This window comes from Mytilus galloprovincialis, chromosome 3 (assembly GCF_965363235.1).
Source record: "Mytilus galloprovincialis chromosome 3, xbMytGall1.hap1.1, whole genome shotgun sequence".
NCBI classification, from domain to species: domain Eukaryota; kingdom Metazoa; phylum Mollusca; class Bivalvia; order Mytilida; family Mytilidae; genus Mytilus; species Mytilus galloprovincialis.
In genome coordinates, this window is record NC_134840.1 from 47,187,254 (window position 1) to 47,214,236 (window position 26,983).

Here is a 26,983-nt window from a genome sequence, read left to right on the forward strand (position 1 = left end):
ATGAAAGCACACGATGACATGTTGTGGTTTCAACTGACTTCTTCAGCTTACAATGAATGTAATTTGAGGTATCATTTATTCTATCCAAAATACCCTTTACAGTTACAATTTTAACACAATATATGAAGTTATACTTCACATAAAAGAATTATTGGTTTTCTAAAACCATATGGCTACGAGCTAAAGACACCTACATTCTTATTTCATGCTCTGTAGAGTGATTCATTATTCCTATATCTGTACTTAATTCTTGATAATACCTTTGAAATATTTACACAATTGGTACTAACAGACATTTAAGGGACTTTCATATATGTTCCCCTTTTAAGACATTATAGGGACAAGGTTTATTATGTCATTTTATCATAAAGATATGGTATATATGTGTGCTTGTTTTTAAATACTTTTACAGTAAGGATAAAGTTTATTTAAAATTTATTTTAAAGGATATCCACATTTGATACTACATGTATTGGGATACTGGTATGTTAGAAAACCACTTAACAATTCTCATATACAAAATTCTTACATAATTTTAACTTGTTGTTTAAAATTGATTTCATATATTGCCTAAACTAACAACAATTTGGAGATAATGTAATTTGTTGGAACTTGTGTTCCAGTGAACTTGATTGTGACTACTATACATGGCTATATTTAGTAAACTTGCATTTTCATTGGTATTTTATGTACATATGATAAATAACTTTCTACATTACAGATTACAGCTCCCTGTCATCCAAGTCATTTTGCTGTATACAAGAACAATTCCTAATCCAGTAACGAGACTTCATCATGTGGTATAGGGTCATGTGACAGGTTATAGGAACACTTACCTCTTGAAGACAAGAGAATAATTTCCAGTCATATAAAGTCATGTGATATGGGGTCATGTGACATGTAATAGCAACACTTACCTCTTGAAGACAAGACAACAATTCCCTGTCATATAAAGTCATGTGATATGGGGTCATGTGACATGTAATAGCAACACTTACCTCTTGAAGACAAGACAACAATTCCCTGTCATATAAAGTCATGTGATATGGTGTCATGTGATAGGTTATAGGAACACTTACCTCTTGAAGACAAGAGAACAATTCCCAGTCATACAAAGTCATGTGATATGCTATTTCTTTAGTACTCATCAGTTCTATTGTGTTTGCTGTACCATGTGTTGGTCCTTCTTGTTCTGGTAATGGGGTCTACAAGGAAAAATAATTCATTTCAGACCTTTCATTTATGTGACAACCCTTTTAAAATTAAGATTTACAGAGGTTTGTGATCTCATAAACAGAAATAACTTCATCACATTCCACTGTACAAGTACTATACCCTATGCAGATCTTCACTATATTTGTTTTAATTGTTTCTCATTCATTTCTCATATATATATCCTGAGGAAAGTTTTGACTATTGAAACATTTTGTTATTGTCAATGCAATTTTAGCATAAAGAAGATGTAGATTTTGGCAACTATATGTCACTGTACGTCCTTCATTAATGTGCAAAACCCATACAGCATAGGCTTGTTTTGTGGTGAAGAACTACTTTCAAGTTGAAAACCTCTTCAATTGACCTCATGATGCTCTGGAATGTTTGAGTTATATAGATGTCATATTGTGAACAATTAACACATATCTACTAATTTTTCATACTAGTACTAAACATACATGATTTTCAAGCAATTTCTTTAATTTCTGTAATGGATACACTTGTCATTTTTGGGGCCCTGTGTAGATTGCTGTTTAATGTGAGCCAAGGCTCCATGTTGAAGACCGTACTTTGACTTATCATGCTTAATTTTACAAATTAACTTGGATGGAGAGTTGTGTTATTGGCACTCATACCACATCTTCTTATATCTATATAAGGGGGGGGGGGGGCAGGACCTTTTTAGGGATGTCGGGATTGGGTGTTTTTAAGCTCAGGATTTCATGATTAACCCTTTTGGGTTCCAGTTTTATTTTTTTCAAATTTCCGGGTGTCTGGAATTTTTTTTTTACAATTCGGGACCTCAGGATTTCATGTTTTTAAGCCCAAGATTTCGGGATCAGGACCCCTCCAACCCCCCCCCCCCCCCCCCCCCTCTCATATAAAGACAAACTCACTTTGATTTATTATTCAACAGTGAAAGCAGGATACTTAGTAAATGTAAATACTCACCAAAGCATCAAGATGTTCTCTGGGTGATATGAACAAATATCCATTAATAGTGAGTCGTGTTGTCACACAAATATCCTGTTTCTTAAAAACAACTCTTTCTGTAAATAAAAAGAACCAGAATTGAAAAGGGTCAGAAACAAGTCCTCCAAAGCAGCACATACAGAGCAGATGTAAATTGGAAAAATGGCAAAGATATTTGGTAAACATTATTATATTAAAAGGAAATATTTGTTATATTATTGTTGTAAATGTTCAGTATATCAACATCAAGTTTTTCTTATCATCTCTGCTTTTATTTCATTCTTTATGAGGGTAAGGATATATTTTTTACATAGTACTAAGACAAGGTCAATAATCCTATCTTAATTATAAAGCATGCTCATTGTTGTTCACATAAATAAATGACAATAAGAATGCTTTTCTCTAAAATTGTTATGTAATGTTTTAAGCATTTGAATTTTGTCACAAACCAGTTTTTATTTGGATGCTTGGGTAAATTCATCAGAAGATTTTTACCTCCCTTAAATCTAAAAATGGCCATAAGCTTTCCGTAATGTGTTAACATACCTCCCGATGATTTGACCTCACATAAAACAAGGTCTTCACCAAGACAAAGTTTATCTCTGGCCTGCTCAACAATCTGTTGTACAGAACAGTCCATTGTATCACGTAATGTACTGTAGGTATGGTCAGCACAATATACTTTGAAAATATCTGAGAAAAAAATACAAAAAAATGTCAACTTCAAAACAACATTTGAGTTACCAACACAATCGAATAAGTTGCATTTGTAAGTGCAACAACCTTTACGTTTGTAACTTAAAGTTCCACAGTAAAATAATTTACCAAATCAATGGTTGTATAACAAGGGTCCGGAAACGGTCATATATGCCAGTCTTGACCTAAACTGAAAGTATTTTGTCCTAAAAGAGTAATTGGGATTTAGGACAAATTTTATTTTTTTACAGAAATAATTTCGGTCATTTAATGTCATTTCGTTGAGATCGAGTTTCTAACATTGTCTAAATCGCCATTTTGAACTTATTTTTTGCTTGTTATCATTTTCCTGTAATAATACTGCCACTCCAGTAAAGTGTTATAATCCTGAGGGCCCTCCTAATAACTATAGTAATGCCTCGGGGAAATATTGGCTAATGATCGCTAATCTCTTTACCTGTGTTTTTAATTAAATTTTTTATTGATCACGAGCTCAGAACTAATATTTTAAAGAAATTTAAAGTTCATAACAACTGTCTGCATTATTTAATTACTTTTCTCAGCTTAGACAATTGTCAATTCTGATTTAAAATAAAATAAAAATTAAATTAATTTACGTAGAACAAAATATTGTTTCACTACAAACACATGTGCTTTGTTTACTAATATGCATGCTTGAAATTCTCTTCCGCAAATAGACACTAAATCGTAAATTCAAAATGATTTCATGCTAAATAAAACAAGTCCAACTATTATAATTAATATTCAAACACTATTAAAGGTAAAACAGTTAAAAAGCCGACAATTTCCTGTGAATTTGATAAACAAAACTAATCCCGGAAATGAGTCCGAAATTGGTTGTTTTACTATTGTCGAAAACATCCAGTTATAATTTTTTCTTCAAAATCGAAAGAAACGTATGCGAAGTTTGAGAAATTTATCGTTTTGAGTCATTAAAATCATTTCATTTTTAAACTGTTGCCTTCCTTTTATTGCTCAAGATCGATTTTAAGGAAAATGGTAGGGAAATTTCTGAAGTAAATGCAATGCAACAGTTAAACAAGTTCGTTGATGCTACGAGTATGACTGTATGAGCATACACACAATCTTTGTTTGAAAAAGGGCACCAACTTTTAAGTTATCCCAAAATGACCGAAATTAGGTGAAAAAATTTCCGGATCCTTGTTGTATAACCAAGCAATTTTTCTTGCAGTGCCATAAAACTTAAAATAGGACAATTATTGAAACTTCCAACATGAGAGAAATATTTATTTTCAATTTTCTTTATACAATGGCTATATTTGGATTAACTTTATGGTTTTCCAATAAGATCTAGAGTAAAATATTAATGCTTTCATTATAATGTAATACCATAACTAATGAGACCATATATATACTATATTGTAATAGACCATATATATATACTATATTGTAATAGACCATATATATACTATATTGTAATAGACCATATATATATACTATATTGTAATAGACCATATATATACTATATTGTAATAGACCATATATATACTATATTGTAATAGACCATATATATACTATATTGTAATAGTAATTAAAAGGGTTACAGAGGCATAAACATGTCAAATAATATTGATTACAGTACTGTAATATCAAAGTCTTTAATTTTCAAAAAACAAGAATGTGTCTATAGTACACGAAGCCCCATTCACACTTTCATTTTCTATGTTCCGTGCACCATGAAATTAGGGTCAAAACTCTAATTTAATAATAAAATTATAAGTTGTGTACTAAGTTTCAAGTTGATTGGACTTCATCAAAATCTACCCTGACCAAAAACTTTAACATGAAGCAGGACAGGTGAACAAACAGACAGATGGACGGACAAACGAACACACAGAAACACAAACCCAAAAAATATAATGTCCCTAAGTGGGGCATAAGATTTATATAGGGGCATACGAAACCAACCATTTTTATGTGATGTACAGACACAATCAAAACCATCTTTTTTCAAAATGAAAGTTTTGACAAAACCATATGGTACATGTTTTAGCTGATTGAGTAAAATGCAGATTTATTGGTAGTATATGAATACAATGAAAATGGCAATTAACATTAAAACCAACCAATAGTTTATCAATTAACTTACCACACATAAATGCAAAGATAGAGACAAAAAAACAACCAACCATGTATTGACATGTAAACTTACTTTCATCGTCTGGTTTGATTGGCTGCCTCAGATTGGGTAAAGTTGATTGGTCCACAGATGAACTTTTCTTTGTTACTAAGACACTTGATGGTGAGAATTTTCTTTTGATAATAGGCCTATCTTCTATTGGAGATTTTCTAAGGAGAAAGATCAAATACCAAGAGTTTAAACAATATACGTTGTTTCCTGGTTTTTCAAAATGTTTTTTCATTTGAAAATTAACAACCATATGATAATAAAATATCACACTTTATTTTGATTTTAAAAAATGTTACACAAATTTGCCTTAAAGGGGCACTAGCTGTCAAATTCATGTTCATCGATTTAATTCTAAATCTCATATTTTATTTATAACAATGTTAAACATTTATCCAAACTATTAAAAGTCTGAAATATATGATAAACAGGGCACGAGCATGAAAAAACGTAGCTTCGTTTCATGAGTATTTTAGTCCATACGCCATCTAATTAATTATCAAGTTTACCTCTTAAGTCATGCGATGACCATATAAGCGATGTAAACATAAATAAAGATATAAATAGATTAAGCAAACTCGTGCTGTTGGATTATTCTAGGTCTATTTAATTTCATTTTATAGATGAAAAATGAATGTATATCATCGTTTTTACCTCTATAAGAATGAAATTTTGTGGATCGAATCAGTCAATCAAATGATTTACCTTTGTTTCACTTTAAATGTTGACATTCTTTTCCTTTAAATAACTTTACACATATAATTCACGTGTTATCCATCTCAAGCTAAGGGGTCAAATTGAAGTTCACATGAATACGGATTCAATGAAGAATTATTCACTTGCAAGTGAATAATTCAAAATTAATGTTTTATAGCTTATTTTGACAAAATTGGACCATACTGGCTGCTAAGAGCTAATTCTTATTTCACTATTTGCATTTCATTATTGATTGAGCAAATAAAAAAAAATTATTATATTTTTTATACATTTCGTAGCTAGTGCCCCTAATAAAGTCAGCAAACTTTACAATTTTTAGTTTTGAAAAATAAAAAAGATTCTGTGCAGACAGGGAAAAAACAGAATTATAGCAAGTATGATGACTTGATTGACTTCCAATTGATCAAATCGTCATTAGTTGGTTTATCTTTTGACTTACTTATCAGCAATATACTGTAGAATAGATTTGATGAGATGTAATTCTTGTGACAGTGACTGGAGGACCAATATATCCTTCTCTACTGCACTCTGTAATTCCTACAAAATAAGTATCATACATATAAATATATAAAATAATTTAGTGTAAGTCATCTATTTCATCAGTTTACTCTAAGACAAGGTGAATTGATAGGATTTATTGGTCCATATCAACTATAAAGTACAGTGTATATTTTGCCTACATCTATAGACTATGGCATCAGTGTCTTAACATGTTGTTTCACCTTATCTTTAAATATAAAGGTTTTTCAATTTCTTTAAATTGTGCTGTGATTACACTCAAAGTAATTCTAATACCTTTTAAAAGGGAGGAACAGTGTTAAAATGAGTGATTTTACTCTTTCATTACAATTATTTATTGAAATTTTGTGTTTTTCTCATAGCTTCAACCCCCACATTACTAGGTTTACATTTTAGGTATAGTTTCTAAAAATAGAATGCTACTTGACAATATATACCTCTAAGAAAGCTTTGATGGTCTTCTCTCCTTTGAACACAGATGGTCCTATTGAAAACCACTCATGTACAAACTGAATGACTGATCGTCTTTGTGTTAGGGCATATGAGGCACTCTCTTCATCACAGTTTACATAAGATTTGGCATGGTAACTGTTACTGGTTAAGGTAATAATGTCTGGTAGAGATCTGATGGTTTACATTTAGCATAAAATACATCATATATTTCCAATTAACTAGTTAACTAATAGCTCCCTCATTTGAAAAGATGTGAAAAAGCTCATGTTAGGGTATCTTTTGGATGAATAATAATATATAATAGAAATTGCACAGTGGCACTATCTATATAAGAAAGATAGCGAACATTTTATTGTAATCCATTCACAGAAGTTTAATAAAAGTTGGCAAAATACATTTTTTCTTTTGAAAACATGACTTTTTTAATATTTAAAAATAAAAAGAGTGTAAGGATCTCCTGAAGCTATAGCACCAAATAATACTTTGTTTATAAATCTTTGAATATGTAATGGATATGAAATACCATAATTACCCCACTACAACACTGAATAGAACTTATTCTTTGAAAGGATACTGTGACAGCAATGCTGCACACAATTTGTTTGTTGGCATAAATATCACATGTGTCCTGAGAAAATCTACTAGGAAAAAATCTGAAAAAAGAAAAAGTTTGTAATTACAGAAATTGTGGTGAATTTCTAATTCAAAGGTCATTAACTGGCCAAATATGGCAAATATCCATTATCATAAATAAAAACAAAATTTGTAAGTATCTTTTGAAAATCTTTTTGTCACAATGACATCTTTCCATAAAACAAACAACATTAGAATTATATTTTCCGTCATATTTGATCTATACTATATCTCAAAGTCTGTCACAAGAAAATCAGGGTTTTTACTTCTTCCTGCTATTATATATAAGCACAAAAAACTTTTTGTAAGGAAAGCTACACTTCATCACTTTTACTTTTTCATTAGAAATCATTTTGATACATGATTGTCTTCAGCAAAAACTGTTACAAATATTTCATTTTTACTTTTCCAAACAATCTTATCCCTCTTGTAACATGTACCTGATGGATCTTCATTTTTATTTTCTGCGAGTCTGGTCTCCAGTAAATATTCTAACATCTTCTCTGCTGTACCAGCCATGACAGAATACCTATACAAAATATCCAAAGTAATCTTATAAAGAGATTATCATACAATATCCCATTTTTATCATTTGAAGCATATTTTGACAAATGACTTTCAATTTTTGACCTTGAGGAAATCAATGGTTTGATGCATTTATGAATATATACTAAGGATTTGTTATTAATATTAGTTAGATACCAATTTTGGTGGTTTTCATGGATACAGGTGAACCACAAATTCAAATGTTGAACAAATAACAAATTTACTATCAGGTTGTATGCAGAACATGGCTAAACAACGAAAATTTCATTTCCACAAAAATGCATATTTTTCAGCAATCAATGAAAATTGGTACCAAGAAAATAAATGAATCCACAGATGTGGTTTTTTATATTTATACTTTACATTTTAAATCATACATCTCCAATCCATATCATTCACGTTCAGCAATAAATACATTAAAGAGTACTTGACTGACTTACTTGAAGTGTGACTGAATTGTTCCATCAGGATTAGGGGTGTTTGTCGGTATTTTCTCCAGTACCAAAACATCCTGTCCATGTTCTTTTAATCTAACGGTATTGGCTTCTACATCCTAAAAAAATATCAATGATAAGTATAGATTATTGGGTTTTCTACTCATTGATATCGTAAAATATCAGCAGCGAGCCACAATGTGAACCTTTTTGGCGAGTGAGCGCAGCGAATGAGATGAAAAGTTTCACATTGTGTTGAGCAGCTGATATTTTAAAATATCTATACGTAGAACACCCGATTATCTTTTTATCGGTCTATTACTGGTCTTTTCTTTCTCCTCAAGTCAGTTTTACGCTTGACGAAAACAAGCTTGATAACTTCTCCTCTCGCATTGTGACGTTGCTGATAACTTCTCTTCTCACATTGTGACGTCGCTGATAATGCCTGGTCTCGTTTTGAAGTCTTGATACGAGAATTACGGAGCGACAGAGCAAGGTGATATAGTTGCCTTATATAGAAGGACGATAATCATATATATCTTAGAGCAGTTCTATTCAGGTTACACAATATACATTTAATTCAATTCAGAATTGAATGCTTCTTTTTGTAACTTCATTTAGGTGTAAAAGCGTTGACCGAAGTACATTTTGTATGAAGCATGGAAGCACTTCATTCTAAAAATGTGCGCACGGTCAACGCTTTTACAACCCTATGAAGTTAAAGAAGCATTCAATACTTTGATTACATTTTTATAGCTAGGATCATGAAAACACAATTTTTATCAAGTTTTTATTTAATTTACCTGTGCACTTTATTGTGGGACCTCGTGTCATCATGAATGATAAATTTTATTGTGTAATGAAGTTGATTAAGGAATAACGCGAGATTGCAGTGTAGCCAATCAGAATAACTTATTATAATGAAACATACATCTAATGTAATTATACCCTTTTATAAAAAGTCAACCAGACATATTTAAAGCAACTGATTGAAAAAGCCATTAAAAATCAGAAAACCACATCAAATGATACAAAAAGAATTATAAATTATACTATCTAATACTGAATTATAAAGTATACTATCTAATATTGAAATATAAAGTATACTATCTAATATTGAATTATAAAGTACACTATCTAATATTGAATTATAAAGTATAATATCTAATATTGCTGTTTTACATTTTCCAGCTTTAATATTTTTGACTTCATTTGAAGATGGAAATAGCAGCAGCATAATGTTTGGGTATATATCTTTGCATTATTTAACAGTGCTTCATTTGCTAAGGTATTGAAACCATCCTGAAGTTCTGTTAAAAGATAAGTTGTATACTGTGTCAAAGGTTTCAAGTTGTAAAGAGGAAATCTAGGAAATTTGGCTCTTTTATTACCGTTGGTTTATCATCATCATTCATTTGTTGTATGACTTATTGCTAATAATATACCAATTTGTTACTAGCAGAGAATGACTATTAATTTTATGTCCCTCCTCATATCTAGCTCATATCAACTGGTTCTTTTCATTATAAATTTCTGATAGTATTACATACCCTTAATATTCTGTTGAAGTCATCTTTATCTACACGTAAAAAATGACAGTTGTCTTCTCTGAGGACTATGGTAGCTGCCCTGTAGAAAAAAGGAATAAATTAAGCAGACGTAATAACAGTGAAATAATCTAGGAAGTCAATTTTAAGGTTAATAGATAGATTGCTTTTGAACTAATCTGAGTTTGAGTTATTTCCCTTGGCCCCTATGTTGAAAAGGCAGACTAGTTGATCTAATTATTTGACCAAAAAAAATCAAACAAATGGTAGCAGCCAGTCTAAAACAAGATTATGTCCATAGTACACGGATGCCCCAGACACACTATAATTTTCTATGTTCAGTGGACCGCGAAAAATGGCATAAAATCTCTAATTTGGCATTAAAATTAGAAAGATCATATCATAGGAAACATGTGTAGCAAGTTTCAAATTGATTGGACTTCAACTTCATCAAAAACTATCTTGACCAAAAACTTTAACTGAAACGTGACATACGGACAAATGGCCGGACTAAAGAATGAATGGACGGACGCACAAGAAAACACAATGACTATAAATGGACAATAAAAAAATGAGGCATAAAAATATCTGTACTAGATGGTAGCGATGAAAGCTCAAACAAATGAAAATTGTTCAGTAAATATTTTTTTTAAAGCCAGCTTTTAGTGTTACAAGTTGAATTTGGTAGATTTATGTTTATATGTATTTGTGCACATTGCCTTTAACATGACAGGACAAGAAATAACTCTTATAACTTCAACTGAAACTACTTGTAAAATTAGTTCACATGAGATGGCTAGTTTCTGCCTTTTTAAACTTTTATGATGATTCTTATTTCAAAATCATAAATGACATGCAAAGCCTAGTAACATATATGCAGTCAGTATAAAAATAGAATTATAAATCGTTTTAAATATCTTATCAATGTTTTGTTAATTAAAGATTAAAAATATTTTTACCAAAAAACAAATATTTTAAAAGTTTAAATCTAAAATTATTGATTGCTTCTTTTCAAAATGAAATTCATATAACACAACACAGCATGTCTTTATTAAAGGAATGACATTCTTTTTTAAACACTTTTAGTAAATATCATTATTATGGTGATCAAAATATAATGCAATATAGGTTCACACATACAAAGGGGGAAATCTTTTTAAACTAAAACAACAAAGTGAAACAATAAAAGCACAATTGTTTTACACAAGCTTCACAAATTCTTTACCAGTTTATCAGTTTGTAGAGGTGAATTCAAACAGAGGTTGGATTAAATACTTTTTAGCAATTGGTATATGTTTTTTGAAAGAACTGTTTTGTGAAAGGACAGTAATAGATAAATTTGTGAGTTTAAGATGGCCCCCAGCACGGTTGGTGATAAATATGTTATTTTTTACATTTAATAAAGATGCTTGATCATATTGGTCTTTTGTCAAAGGGGTTTGTGTTTTGCTAATGTCTTTATCGTGGAATAAATAATGGAAGTAAAATCAAGTGTAATTAAACAGATATATCAAGTTCAGATGGGTTATTTGCGAAAAATACTGGTTTGAAAAGAGAATTTCCTTCACCTAGTTGCTCAGGAAATTTCAAGTTGTCTTGTTATTTCAATTCATAATACATTTGGAGATAAATATTCTTATAGATATCTAATTCATTATTTACAGCAATAATTTGCAATCATCATTGCATGTAACACTATTATCATCAATATTGTTAGGGGACAAATGTCAACTAAATTAGAATCTAAAATTTCAAAGCATTCTATTCTATTGAGCTGATTCTATTAAATTATTATTATTGATAAACAAGAATGTCAAATTGTTTGTGTATACATTAACTTTACAGATTGCTTTTAAAGGTATATTTGTATTGTTTTAGCCTTCCATTTGAAAGTTAGTGCTATTGTCTTGTGTTTGCGCTTTTGTTATTAATACTTTTTACTTTCTAAATTATGCTAAGAATATTATGTAGCTTTGAAAACAATGCAAGGATCTCTTTTGTTTTTGAAACTATTTTCATTGGTTTGGTACATCTTTTGACCAAAACAGAATAAAAGTACTGGAATAAAAAAAAAAAATATTGCTTTTTGTACTTATTAATTCTCAGGGAAGAGGTTAAGTTGTTTGTAGTTTAATTATTATTTCAAATATATAAAACTAGATTGCAGTTAGTGCAATGGACACATTATGAACTTTTTTGGGTTGATGTGTAGTAAAGCAATCATCAACCAATGTATTTAGTGCAAAACTAAAAGATTTAAATAAAAGGTGTGCTTAAACAGACTGAGCAATTAATTGTGTCCTTAAAGTGAGTCCAATTACTTAGCCCATTCATCATAACAAACAGACTAATTGACCCAAATGTAGTTAAGAATTGGTTCATTTAAATAACAATCAATAATGGAACTGACTTCAACATCAGCCAGATTTAATGAATACAAAGTACAGAAAATGTTATTAACTGGAAAAAACCTGTTTTTCTGAGTGTTTTCAAAAGAAAGGTACATTTGAAAGCTAACAATAGCAATAAAAGCTAGCAGACACAACTAAAGTTATTCATGATTAACTGAATATTGAAAAGGTTTGAAAGTACCTCGTGACAGCCCTTAATGAGAAAATTGATTGAATGGTGTTGAATGCAACCTTCAGCAATATTGGCTTTTTTCATGGTGGTAGTTTTTCATAAGTGGAGGAAGCTGGTGTGTCTGGAGAGAACCAACAAACTTCTTTAACAAGAAAGGTAAAAAGGCATGAATAACCAGTTTTTATCAATACAATGTATAGAATTACCTTGGTGCATCATTCAGTAATGCTAATTTACCAAAATCATCTCCTTCATGTAATGTGCAGACCACACCCTGAAAGTAAAATAGACAGGGTTTTTTGTCACAATGTAAAATGTATGAAGAACTATGATAATTGTCACATTAAGTCCTAATTCTCTGCATCATTTTGTTTTCAATGATTAATTAAAGAAATATTAGGTTGTGCATCAAGGAAGGAGACAGCTGACTTGACAATAAATAAAGTTTCATTTCACAGTTCAGACTTTTATTTCTATTCAAAGATGTATACCTGCAATTAATCAATGGCTGATGTGAAAAAAATAAACCAAGGTTAATTCAACCTTGTTTTTATGTTAATGATTTGTTTTTGTCTGGACAATCATTCCAAGCATGGTTGATTGTGTGGCTAGGGGCACCAATGAAATCCGGATTTTAATATCAATTTCTTTATAGTTTTTTTTTTTAATGCAATCATAATAAGCTGTCAAATCTCCCTTGATATTCCACAATTCCAGTCATAAATTGTCTTGATCATTATCAGCCATGAATAAAAGATGACATAGCTTAGGGAAAATGTCAGTGATGAAGTATCCCATTAACTTTAATATAGTAAAACATATATAGTTTAATCCCCTCCCCCAAAAATCCTTTATAAAAAGATATTACTGTATATCTAAAGATCTTTTATCTAAATAACATACCATATATTGCCTTAAAATGACTATATATCTTTCTGAGTCTAACAGACCCATTATAAAAATTAATACATATAAGTATGTTTTTGTGATCATAATAAAGATAAAAGTACAGGATATCTACAAACATAATAAACATACAAATGACAACCACATATTATCAAATATATCTAGTAAAACACATTGATTCTTCCCAACATGTCCCACGTGTCACGTTGACTATTACAATGATTTTTTCCCACATGTCGCATTGACCTTCCCCATATATAGCATTGACTCATCCCAATATGTACACTCCACATGTGGCATTGACTATTCCCCACAAGTAATATTGACTATTCCCTACATGTGGCATTGACTATTCCCCACAAGTAATATTGACTATTTCCCACATGTAAGTTTGACTAATTATCATATGTTGCATTGACTATTCCATGCATGTTAAATTGTCTTTCCCCCTTGTGTCCCAAGAACTACTCCCTACTTGTGTCATTGCCATATTTTTAGATTTACATGTGCTCCTTACCTTTCCATATATAACAACATTAACTGATCCTTTCAGTATTATATACCATGACTTTCCCTCATCTCCTTGATTAAATACTGGAAAAAAATAAAAATAATTCTAGTTAATTTTTCTGAAATTCTTATAAAACCTAACTCTTTAAATTAAGGATTAATACAGAGATATATTCCCTCTTTCTTGAATAGCCTATTGTAAGAACTATTTTTTTTATCCAAAATAGTATACCAAATATAAATAGTCCATTGCGAGAGCTATTCTGTTATCCAAAATGGTATACCAAATAAATAACCCCCAAGGGTGACTGGGGAATAGAAATATGGTCACTTGGTCTTCTTTTGACCGGCAGTAAAACGCTTGCCGAAGTGGGGCGTCCGTTTGGCTGTGCGGGACGTATCAAGTTCACAGTCACGTCCGGTCAGATTGGAGATGTTAAATCCGATGCCTTGTGTAAGGAGAGTGCCACGCTCTTTGCACGTTAAGAACCGTTGCAACAATTCTTTGAGGGGTCCGTAGGTGACCGGTTGCAAGGCAAAATTTCTGTCCCTATCCAATATACCCTCATTTTCTAGTGGCAGTCCAAATTTCCCCGATCATCATCCCAGATGGCCTCTATTATGACAAGACCTACCTATTGTATTTATTGTGAACTTGTTCTCGTCCTGAATATGCATGAAATATTTGCCACTGGACGCTGAGCAACCAAAAATCAATCAATCAACCAAATATAAATAGTCCATTGTAAGAACTATCCTTTTATTCATATTGTATACCAAATAATTTCAATAGTCTATTGTATGAAAAATCTTATATTCACACTTTTATACCGAATTTCAATTGTCCATTGTAAGAAATATCCTTTTATTCATAAATGTATACCAAATATCAAAAGTCCATTGTAAGAAATATCCTTTTATTTATATTGTATACCAAATATCAAAAGTTCATTGCAAGAACTATCCCTTTATTCATATTGTATACCAAATATCAAAAACTCCATTGTAAGAACTATCCTTTTTTTCATCAGTGTATACCAAATATCAATAGTCAATTGTAAGAACTATCCTTTTATTTATAACTAGATATCATTGAGATGGGAGCCATCTCTGTGAATAATGTGCATTAAAAAATTGTATCTTTACCATAGGACATGGGTTTGTCAACTGAAATCAAAGTTTTTGACCTTGACCTTTGACCTATGAAGTTGTAAATAAATTATGACACACCCTTTGGTGTTGGTTTATAAACATGTCAAGTATAAACTTTGAAATGATAAAGGTTCTCAAGATATAGAGCGGACACGATCTTTACCATAGGACATGGGGTTGTCAACTGAAACCAAAGTTTTTGACCTTGACCTTTGACCTAGGAAGTTGCACATAAATTATGACACACCCTTTGGTGTTGGTTTATATACATGTCAAGTATAAACTTTGAAATGATAACGGTTCTCAAGATATAGAGCGGACACAATCTTTACCATAGGACATGGGGTTGTCAACTGAAACCAAAATTTTTGACCTTGAACTATGCCCTAGGCAGTCGTTCATAAATTATGACACACCCTCTGGTGTTGGTTCATATACATGTCAAGTATAAACTTTGAAATCATAACGGTTCTCAAGATATAGAGCGGACACGATCTTCACCACAGGACACAGGGTTGTCAACTGAAACCAAAGTTTTTTTACCTTGACCTTTGACCTAGGAAGTTGTACATACATCATGACACGCCCTCTGGTGGTGGTTAATAAACATGTAAAGTATAAAGTATGAAATCATAATGGTTCTCTAGATATGGAGCGGACACAAAGTGTTACGGACGGACAGACAGACGGACGGACGAACAGACGGACGGACGGACGGACAGACTGATCACTATAGGGGACCGCCTCTGGCGGAACCCTAATGAATATCAAATATCAAAAGTCCATTGCAAGAACTATCCTTTTATTTATATTGTATACCAAATATCAAAAGTCCATCGTAAGAACTATCCTTTTATTCATATTGTATACTCAATATCAAAAGTCAATTGTAAGAACTATCCTTTTATTTATATTGTATACCAAATATCAAAAGTCTATTGTAAGAACTATCCTTTTATTTATAATGTATACCAAATATCAAAAGTCCATTGCAAGAACTATCCTTTTATTTATATTGTATACCAAATATCAAAAGTCCATTGCAAGAACTATCCTTTTATTTATAATGTATACCAAATATCAAAAGTCCATTGCAAGAACTATCCTTTTATTTATATTGTATACCAAATATCAAAAGTCTATTGTAAGAACTTTCCTTTTATTCATATTGTATACCAAATATCAAAAGTCTATTGCAAGAACTATCCTTCTATTTATAATGTATACCAAATATCAAAAGTCCATTGCAAGAACTATCCTTTTATTTATATTGTATACCAAATATCAAAAGTCAATTGTAAGAACTATCCTTTTGTCATAAGTGTATACCAAATATAAATTGCCTACTGTTATATTACTATCCTTCTATTCATAATTGTAAAGCAATAGGTTTTATGTAAGAGGGATTCTCTGTGGCCCAGTAGTCTATGTATTTCGTGAACTATATCACTGGTTGGACAACAATGAGTTTGTGCATTTGAACCTGCACGTAGCAGGTGTGTTCAACCACAATCAGAATTGACTTAAAAATTTACAAGAAAATGTTTGAATATCGAATCAGAATGTTGAAGAACACAACAAAAATTAGATAACAGAAACCTATATCAAGTCAACCCTAAAATAATGTGGACGACATGACTTATAAATCTCTGTTATTCTCTCATCTTTTTCCATGTAACTTCCTTCCATTATGAAAGAAAACCTGATCACACATTTATTCTTTTTAAAATGTTAAATAAATAAGTTACCTACAGAGAATTTACCAATTATTTTAAATATATCACACAGAACGAACTAATTTCAAAGATAATTATATGTATACTGAGGTCCAATTTAATTTTGTGTCACAAAGTATACCTTACTGTATCAAAGGAAGAAAACAAATATTCATTTTCCAATATCACAATTATATTGTAACTTTTCAAATCTTCAAATTTAATTTTAAAACCAATTTCAACCATGTATATCACACTTTCTCAATAATACCACTTCATACAAGGAATTCTTGAATTAGCATTAAATAGGCTGGTAATAAATATTCAATATAAATTAAAGTATATAATAAATATAATCTTAACTAAGACATCATATTTTGACTTATACATGTGAATATATAAATTAAATTGAAAAATATACTTAAAAGAAGACATCTAAGCTTTAATAACTCCAGAAAAAATTAATAACAAGTGTTACATTCATTTCATTTTTATATAATAGTATTTGCCATTTATAAATATTCAAAAAGGATATTTTCAAAGAGAATTCTCATTAGCATTGTATAGAATATTACTTTTATGATCATCATATAACATTTTAACAAAAGTTTATGGTTACACATTTCTACATGCATTACTACACGAGTGCACACGCTGAAATGTCTCGCCTTCTTTATATAATTACTAATCATTGATATTATGTTGATAGTCCTAAATATAAAGTTTTATTACAACTGTCACATAAACTCAGCATTAACCAAGAAAACTAAACATTGATTAATGAACCATGAAAATAAGGTCAAGGTCAGATGTACCATGAGACATGTACAGCTTACAATTCATCCATACAACAAAATATAGTTGACCTATTGCTTATAAATTAAGAAAAACAGACCAAAACACAAATACTTAACACTTAATTAGCAATGAACCGTGAAAATGAGGTCAAGGTCAAATAAAACCTGTGTGACTGACATATAGATCATAAAATATTTCCATACACTAAATATAGTTGACCTATTGCATATAGTATTAGAAAAATAGACCAACACTCAAAAACTAAACTTTGACCACAGAACCATGAAAATGAGGTCAAGGTCAGATGACACCTGTCAGCCAGACATTTACACCTTACAATCATTCAATACACCAAAAATAGTACACTAATTGCATATAGTATAAGAAAAACAGACCAAAACACAAAAACTTAACTATAACCTCTGGACCATGAAAATGAGGTCAAGGTCAGATGACACCTGCCAGTTGGACATGTACACCTTACAGTCCTTCCATACACCGAATATACTAGACCTATTGCTTATAGTATCTGAGATATGGACTTGACCACCAAAACTTAACCTTGTTCACTGAACCATGAAATGAGGTCGAGGTCAAGTGAAAATTGTCTGACGGGCATAAGGACCTTGCAAAGTACGCACATACCAAATATAGTTATCCTATTACTTATAATAAGAGAGAATTTAACATTACAAAGAAGATTTTCCAAGAAGTCACTGAACCATGAAAATGAGGTCAAGGACATTGGACATGTGACTGACGGAAACTTCGTAACATGAGGCATCTATATACATGGTATGAAGCATCCAGGTCTTCCATCTTCAAAAATATAAAGCTTTTAAGAAGTTAACTAACAACGCTGCCGCCAGATCATTATCCCTATGTCGAGCTTTCTGCAACAAAAGTTGCAGGCTCGACAAAAATGTAGAACTAATTTACAAAAGAAAACCTAAACAGTAATATAAGTCACATTACAAAGGAGAGTGAGAGAATAAATAAATTGAGTTTGAATAAAAACTTTTGTGGTTCACAATATGAAGTCATCTATCTGTTCCATTATTGCGAGTAACATTTATAATTTGAGTTCCAGCCTTTAATTGAAATCTAGAATTAAGCAAACAAAAACAAACACATGTTTTATGTGCCTGTCCCAGGTCAGGGGCCTGTTATTCAGTGGTTTTTGTTGATAGCTGTCAGTCATATTTGCACTATGTTTATAAAAAAAAAAATCATTACTCAAACCCTTGGTTGTCTTTTTTGAATAACATTTCATTTTTTGATGCAGTTCTTTTTTCTAAATGTATGGTATGGAATTTGCTCATTGCTGAAGGTCATACAGTAATCTATAGTCGCTAATATGCACATCCTTTAGAATTCAGTGGATGTTGTGTTAAAACATTTCCTTGCTGCTAAACTTACACACAGTGCCAGCTTTTTCATGAGATTCAAAGATAAGAACACTAGCTAGTTCTTTCTTGACCATCGTAGATAAATGTGATAGTGCTTTGATGTGCAGTAGTTCTTCATAGATGATCTCCAAATCTTCACAGGTTCTATCATGAGGACTGAAAAAAGCAAGATTAATAATGACAGCTACTAAGTTAATTAGGATTACACAACAAACTGGAAAATTGAAATGAACCAATTTCATGACATAAAATAGCAGCTAACATGCATGTATATATATAGGAGGAGAAGACTTGGTGATGTACAAGAAAAGACAAAAAAGAAATGAAGATGAGATTTATGAAGAAATGAAAAAAAGAAAATGAACATAAAGATGAACATATAGCGGAGCACTTAAAATGGTAGGGAACGCATTGATGATGATGAAATTTTCAAACTGACAGCAGATTTGTAAATACACAATTTCTTATGTTTTTTAAATTTTTTTCTTAATATAAATTTGTTTCTCCTTAAACCTACATGATGTTGTTTCATAAACTTATCTAATTTGGGGGATTATTGCCTTTGATAAAATCTAATGACAATGATGACATTTACCAAATGCCATCTTACATCACAAGAAGGTCAATCTTCAATTAACTTGATCTAAGTTCATCACTACATTTTCACCAGAATGCTTCTACATCCCTGATGGCAAACCCTTCAGACATCCATAGTAACAGGACAGATCTTAGAGACAATTACAAAATTAATGCTGAAGACAGTCTGCAGTAGACAATTTGTGATTGCTAATCTTAACTCCATCTTAAACCCACTGTTGACTATAAATAATGTACAATGAAGAAAAGTCTTAGCAAGATCTATTGGAGGAATTGATCTGAAATCTCACAATCCTTGTGACACTTAAATGCTCAAATAGGCCAATCTATGGAACATATTTGTAATGATATTAGTTATCTGAAGTAAATAAACACCCATTACTATGTTATCAGACTGAATGATGTACTAAAGATAAATATTTGATTGGGACTTATTAGGTATTATATCACTGTAGTGCTATATTCCCCTCTGTACAATCATAACACTATTTATTGGTGACAATGTTTTACTGTTATACAAAACTGTAGTTCAGTCATAATGTTCATGTCTTGATAAATTCAATTGAAGCTACTGTCAAACCTTTATATAGATTGAGGTTACTCTTGGGACCAGTGAAAACTGATCTTATGTAAGAGATATGACCTTGAAGGTCCATAATACTTAGTAATTAATACAATGAAACAAAAACCTGTATAAAGAGGTATAACCCTTGGGATCAATAAAAACTGATCTTATATAAGAGAGATGACATTTGAGTTTCATAATACTTAGTAATTACTACAGTGAAACAAGAAAAGGGCAACCTGACAAGACAAGTTTTCTCTTTCTAGTGGTGTCCTTGAGCTAAGTAAGTTTTGCTGTACATATATGTACACATTTTCTTACTTAAAATTCATCTCCAGTATATATCAACATTACTATGAATTAATAAAAGACTATTTTCATTAATAAATCTTTCTTCTTTAGAATAGTTCAATTAAATCTCTAAAAGAGACGAAAATTTATCCAGATTAAAAACTCTATAGGTCAAGAGATCAATTACAATTAAATTCTCACAAATTGCGGAGAAAAATCCAGAGGAAGTCAAATCTAGATGTCAAGAAAAAGAGTATGAAAATTTATGAGTATGGCCTTCAATGGTATTACTGGTAAAAGAAATAACGAAGTTGGGATCTACTTTATCATTCTAATGAACTTGTAGTTTGTATGATTTGCTGAACTTTGACTGAAATAAGAATGAATTACATGATATGATGGTTGACTTAAGATTACAAAAGATCTTCTACATGCCTATTGTAGTTTGAAAATTGTTTCTATTACACAACATACGTGGCTGTCAACATACCGTTATTAAAATGTTAAAAAAAAATCAACTTTTTCATTCTAATAAATTTATAGTTGGTATAATTTTCTAAACATTGACTTAACCAAGAAATGAAGGTCGACTAATGGTTGAAGATTAGGTAGATCTAATAGTCTGTAATTTGCTGCTATTACCCCACATATGTGACTTTCAATGAATAGATATAGAGTGATTAGCATATAGCATTTAATTACATTCAAACCTTTGTTATAGGGATGTTCTATGACTTGCAGTCTGAAGTAAGCTTTTGTTAAATTCGTTGAAAGCCTTGCAGTAACTATGAGATGAAGCACAGCAATAAAAGTGAGAGTATGTAACTTAAACATATACTGAAAAGCATGAATAAAGAATAAATCCTCTAACATAAGTCAACTAACTATATGACACATTAGGCAAGATAAAAAGTTAATTAAAGATTCTTTTAAAAATCTTGTAGAACTTCATGTTGCATGTTATCATAACAAAATTCAAATACATTTTTGATAAACAGGCCATTATAACAATTTTGAACAATTTACATCACCAGATAAATAAGATAACACACTATATTAGCAAAAATTAAATAAGCCATAACTCTTATAAAACAATCTCATAAAAAAATCAAGTCTAATATGAGCAAAATATATACAACAACAGGTATATTGAGATTGTGTTCACTAATTATAATTTATACAGGACCTGTCTCTTCAGAAATATGTTTTTGGCAAATAGGAAGTAGAAAATCAAAGGAAAACTGAAAACCTATAACACTGTATGGCAAGACCAGTTGAAGTTTGATTTATAACTAGAAGCTATCACTTGTACTTGCTGATAGAAATGTTACCAAATCGTTATATACATGCATGACATTTTAAAGATATCAGAGTTCAGGAACATTAAAGGCATTGAAAACATCTCAGACAGTGTGGTATTACCAGACAAAGCTTGGTAGAATGTGCTATATTTCAAAAAGCTTTCTCTTGTCAGAAGTTTCTAATAAAATGCCACATGATTGTGTTACAGACAGACTGTGGTAAACTATAGAGATGGGTATACTTATTGAAGGATTGGAAGGATGGCTACCAATTCAGGATGACATTAATATGAGGTCAAAATAAATCCTGGTTCCAAAACAGATATAATGAGATAACTTTATAAGTGTTATATATAGAAATATTGCATTTTTGTGATTTTGAGTTAACAAACCTTTGCTCTTACTTAAGAAATAATTCATGGGGGCTTGAATATATCGTGATTTTACCACGGGTTGGCCCTTTATGACAAATATTTTACCCTGAGCGTTAGCGAGGGGTAAAATATCGGCATAAAGGGACAACCCGTGATAAAATCTAGATATATTCAAGCCCCCATGAATTATTTCGATTCTAATAGGACAAATACGGCAATTCTTTTGGATCAAAGCGCTCTAGGTGGAGGCAAATATTTGCCGTTCTCATAAATAAACGCACTATTAAATTGACGTAAAAGAACGGAGCAAACTGAATTAGTGACATGTTTTAACTATTTAAAATAACGTATTTAGATAGTTATAGATAAATTTAAATGATAATTTACTTATATGTCTAACATGTATATAAAAAAAAAGGCTTATAACACATTTTAGCATCGTTTGTTTACGTTTCCTTGTTGTGATGATTTTCGGATTCACAAGCGTGAATTTTCCCGTAAAATGCTTATATTCTTACGTCATCGTTCTATGACGTCGGGTTCCTCATTCATTAAAAACATATGACGTGGGGGTACAATGGGAACAGCCCATGAAATATATTCATATTTTACCACGGGTGTGTACTCAAAGCGTTTGAAGGACGTCATGTTAGAATAAAGTATATATGTTAGGTGCTAAGCAGGCAACGGGTCTTTGGTCTTGGTCTGAACCTTTAACAAAGATCAAACCCAACTAGTATCTCAATTGTTTGTAAAACAATTGAAAGGTCTTTCCTGTAAAATTGATGTTTTCGTAATGTACTTTGTACGACCTTTCGTTTTATATACGACAAGCATACCTTCTGAAACTTTTCTCTTTTAACACTTAATGACCTCATCCGGCTACATTTTTGAAATCGGAAGTATGATATATGTAACATAAAGTAGATGAGCTTTCATTTGATATGCGACAATGCCTTGTTCTAGAAAGTTTGATTTTTGCACTTAATAACCCTATCCAACTAATTTTTGGAGGTCAGGAATTTGATATTTCAAATGTACACATCATGACCTTTCATTTGATATACAACAACTCTATCTTAAAAGAAAATTTATTTTTTGCACTCAATGACCCCATCCAACCCATTTTTGGGAGACGTCAATTTGAAATTTGAAATGTACGCTTTATGTTCTTTCATTTGATATGCGACAACCTTACCATCTGAGAAATTTGAATGTTTGCACTAAATGACCCCACCCGTCCCCCTGGGATGAAAAGGGGGTTTAAAATTTTCATTTTTAAGTAGAGTTTATTAAGACCTTCAATTTGATATATCAGATGACCCCATTTGACAAAGTGCAAATAATGATGCAATATCAACTCTATAAATAAAAGTTATGAAACTTACAAAGTCAATGCAAAACTTGAAAATTTCAAATTAATTTTTTGGTGTTTTTTTCCATGGAATGTTTTTGGTATTTGGGCAAACATATAACTATATTAACCTCTTCAATTTCTAAAACATTTTAAGTGGTAAGCTCTTGTTGATTCAGAAATACACAGCTCCGCTCGCAAAACTTCAAACTGCATTATCTCTTAAACGACAATAGATATCTCAAATCTGTTAAATGATAAATGATCTACAGTTGAAGGACAACATTATAGAAAAAGAATTGGGACAATTTCAAAGTTCACCAAGGTCACAATTAATCATCAAATATATGATGCAATACTAAACTTGAGAACCGGAAGTCGTAGAGACATGGGACTAGCACCATTCAACTCAGGACCACTTAACCTTTCAACAATCACAAGGTCAAGGTCATTGTTTACTGTGAAGGTCAAGGTGAAATTTAATCATGACCTGACATTGACCTCAAATTGAAGGTCTTGAATTACTGATCATCTTTGCACTTTATAGTAGGTTGATATCTGTTACATTTAAAAAGATATACACACAATACTATATTTTTAAGAATCATCCCGTTGTAACTTTTGAACAGACGGTCGGACATTTTTGGGCTTATTGTATAAAATGTAGAGCTCGTCGAGAAGAACATTTTATGCGCTGTATGTATGCAGCAAAGTCTTATCGTTTTCCTAATATGTAAGCTTGAAATTGCAGCGTAATTTTTTTTTGCACTCGGTGACCTTTGACCTTAGGTGCATATTAAAGGTCATATGAATTCAAGATTATTGGTGAAGGTTCCAAGTCTCTATGACTTCTGGTTCTCGAAATAGAACTTTTCAAAAAAAAATTCTAATTTTTAAAGGGGAATAACTCCTTATCAGGTTTAGTAACAAATTAATTGTTTATGTTTATAAACATTGCCATCTGTTCTTGTATATGCTGCCAGTTTCAAATCGATTCTATCTCTAATACTTTTAAAGAAAAATACAAATAAAAGAAATTGCTTCAAGGGGATATAACTCTCAAAGGGGATGATGAAATCCTATGCAGCCTCATATGGTAATACATCATGATAATATCTACCTATTGTCTAAATAAGGTCATGATATCTTTTAAAACATTTAGGGGGGGGGGGGCCATGTTGAAAAAAATCAATAAAAGGGAGATAACTTCGAAAGGGGCTGATGAAATCCTACAAAAGTTCATCTGGTAAAAGTTCATGATGAGGTCTATCGATGGTTCAAATTTGGTATTGATAACTCCAATAGAAGCGGTAGGAGGGCGTGCCAAACAAATGCTGGAAGGAAAAAAAAAAGAAAAAAAAAAACATTAGAAAAACAATAAGGTCTTTCCCATGTAGGGGAAAGACCTTAAAAATTCCCACTGTCCCAGTTAGCTTGCTACCATGACACCTGAGCAAGGTCAGGCAAAGATAAATAAACAGAAAATTGTTGACCTTCAACTACTCAGTTGAAAATTTAAACATTTGTCAAACAACAAATGATAGACTGAGTCAAGTCTATCATGTAGTAAGAAGTAGGTCTAAGGTTAGTATGTCATACTTATGAACTATTTCTTTCAGATACTGCACAATCCAGTTGTATGATAATTAACCCAAATAAGGATAAATTAATTATGATATCAAAACCTTACATTCATGTTATACACAGGAGTGGTGTCATAGAAAAGTGGTTTATTGTCCGTTTCACACCATCAAATAGAGAGTGACAATAAATCTAGTCTAATTGATCGCTTTTAATACATTAAAAAATTATCAGTAAGCCACCACAAGGTGTAACTGCATATGCAAGGTATGTTAATATTATCTTGGCCTTGCAAATGGATATCCCAAACTGTATTTGTGACAAAGTTCCTACTAGTTATTGGATAAAATAATGTCAAATATCATTTATTTACCTTAAAACTAGAGGCTCTAAAGAGCCTGTGTCGCTCACCTTGGTCTATGTGAATATTAAAGGAAGCAGATGGATTCATGACAAAATTGTGTTTTGGTGATGGTGATGTGTTTGTACATCTTACTTTACTGAACATTCTTGCTGCTTAAAATTATCTCTATCTATAATGAACTTGGCCCATTAGTTTCAGTGGAAAATGTTAGTAAAAATTTACAAATTTTATGAAAATTGTTGAAAATTGACTATAAAGAACAATAACTCCTAAGGGGGTCAATTGACCATTTCGGTCATGTTGACTTATTTGTAAATCTTACTTTGCTGAACATTATTCATGTTTACAGTTTATCTCTATCAATAATAATATTCAAGATAATGACCAAAAACAGCAAAATTTCCTTAAAACTAACAATTCAGGGTCAGCAACCCAACAACGGGTTGTCCGATTCATCTAAAAATTTCAGAGCAGATAAATGTTGACCTGATAAACAATTTTACCCCATGTCAGATTTGCTCTTAATGCTTTGGTTTTTGAGTTATAAGCCAAAAACTGCATTTTATCCCATGTTCTATTTTTAGCCATGGCAGCCATCTTGGTTGGATGGCCGGGTCACCGGACACATTTTTCAAACTACTAACCCAAAAGATGATTGTGGCCAAGTTTGGATTAGTAGTTTCAGAGGAGAAGATTTTTGTAAAAGATTACTAAGATTTACGAAAAATGGTTAAAAATTGACTATAAAGGGCAATAACTCCTAAAGGGGTCAACTGACCATTTCAGTCATGTTGACTTATTTGTAAATCTTACTTTGCTGAACATTATTGCTGTTTATAGTTTATCTCTATCTATAATAATATTCAAGATAATAACCAAAAAGAGCAAAATTTCCTTAAAATTACTAATTCAGGGCTAGCAACCCAACAACGGGTTGTCCGATTCATCTGAAAATTTCAGGGCAGATAGATCTTGAACTGATAAACAATTTTACCCCATGTCAGATTTGCTCTAAATGCTTTGGGTTTTGAGTTATAAGCCAAAAACTGCATTTTACCCCATGTTCTATTTTTAGCCATGGTGGCCATCTTGGTTTGACGGCCGGGTCACCGGACACATTTTTCAAACTACTAACCCAAAAGATTATTGTGGCCAAGTTTGGATTAATTTGGCCCAGTAGTTTCAGAGGAGAAGATTTTTGTAAAATATTACTAAGATTTACGAAAAATGGTTAAAAATTGACTATAAAGGGCAATAACTCCTAAAGGGGTCAACTGAACATTTCAGTCATGTTGACTTATTTGTAAATCTTACTTTGCTGAACATTATTGCTGTTTACTGTTTATCTCTATCTATAATAATATTCAAGATAATAACCAAAAACAGCAAAATTTCCTTAAAATTACTAATTCAGGGGCAGCAACCCAACAACGGGTTATCCGATTCATCTGAAAATTTCAGGGCAGATAGATCTTCACCTGTTTAACAATTCTACCCCATGTCAGATTTGCTCTAAATGCTTTGGTTTTTGAGTTATAAGCCAAAAACTGCATTTTACCCCTATGTTCTATTTTTAGCCAT

The 26,983-nt window shown here is 31.4% G+C and overlaps 1 protein-coding gene across 2 annotated transcripts in view; it reads right to left on the reverse strand.

The window, feature by feature from the left end:
• The window catches only part of LOC143068148 (rap guanine nucleotide exchange factor 4-like), a 103,859-nt gene that overhangs the window by 5,478 nt on the left and 71,398 nt on the right, over positions 1 to 26,983 (reverse strand). For both annotated transcript variants that reach the window (XM_076241955.1, XM_076241956.1), the window contains 13 exons: positions 18,986 to 19,131; positions 13,909 to 13,985; positions 12,692 to 12,759; positions 9,906 to 9,984; positions 8,362 to 8,474; positions 7,816 to 7,904; positions 7,317 to 7,395; positions 6,727 to 6,877; positions 6,210 to 6,307; positions 5,078 to 5,214; positions 2,734 to 2,880; positions 2,167 to 2,264; positions 1,080 to 1,205 (listed from right to left, as the gene is read on the reverse strand). In XM_076241955.1, coding sequence (XP_076098070.1) covers positions 1,080 to 1,205; positions 2,167 to 2,264; positions 2,734 to 2,880; positions 5,078 to 5,214; positions 6,210 to 6,307; positions 6,727 to 6,877; positions 7,317 to 7,395; positions 7,816 to 7,904; positions 8,362 to 8,474; positions 9,906 to 9,984; positions 12,692 to 12,759; positions 13,909 to 13,985; positions 18,986 to 19,131 — 1,408 coding nt within the window. The remainder of the gene's footprint in view (positions 1 to 1,079; positions 1,206 to 2,166; positions 2,265 to 2,733; positions 2,881 to 5,077; positions 5,215 to 6,209; positions 6,308 to 6,726; positions 6,878 to 7,316; positions 7,396 to 7,815; positions 7,905 to 8,361; positions 8,475 to 9,905; positions 9,985 to 12,691; positions 12,760 to 13,908; positions 13,986 to 18,985; positions 19,132 to 26,983) is intronic.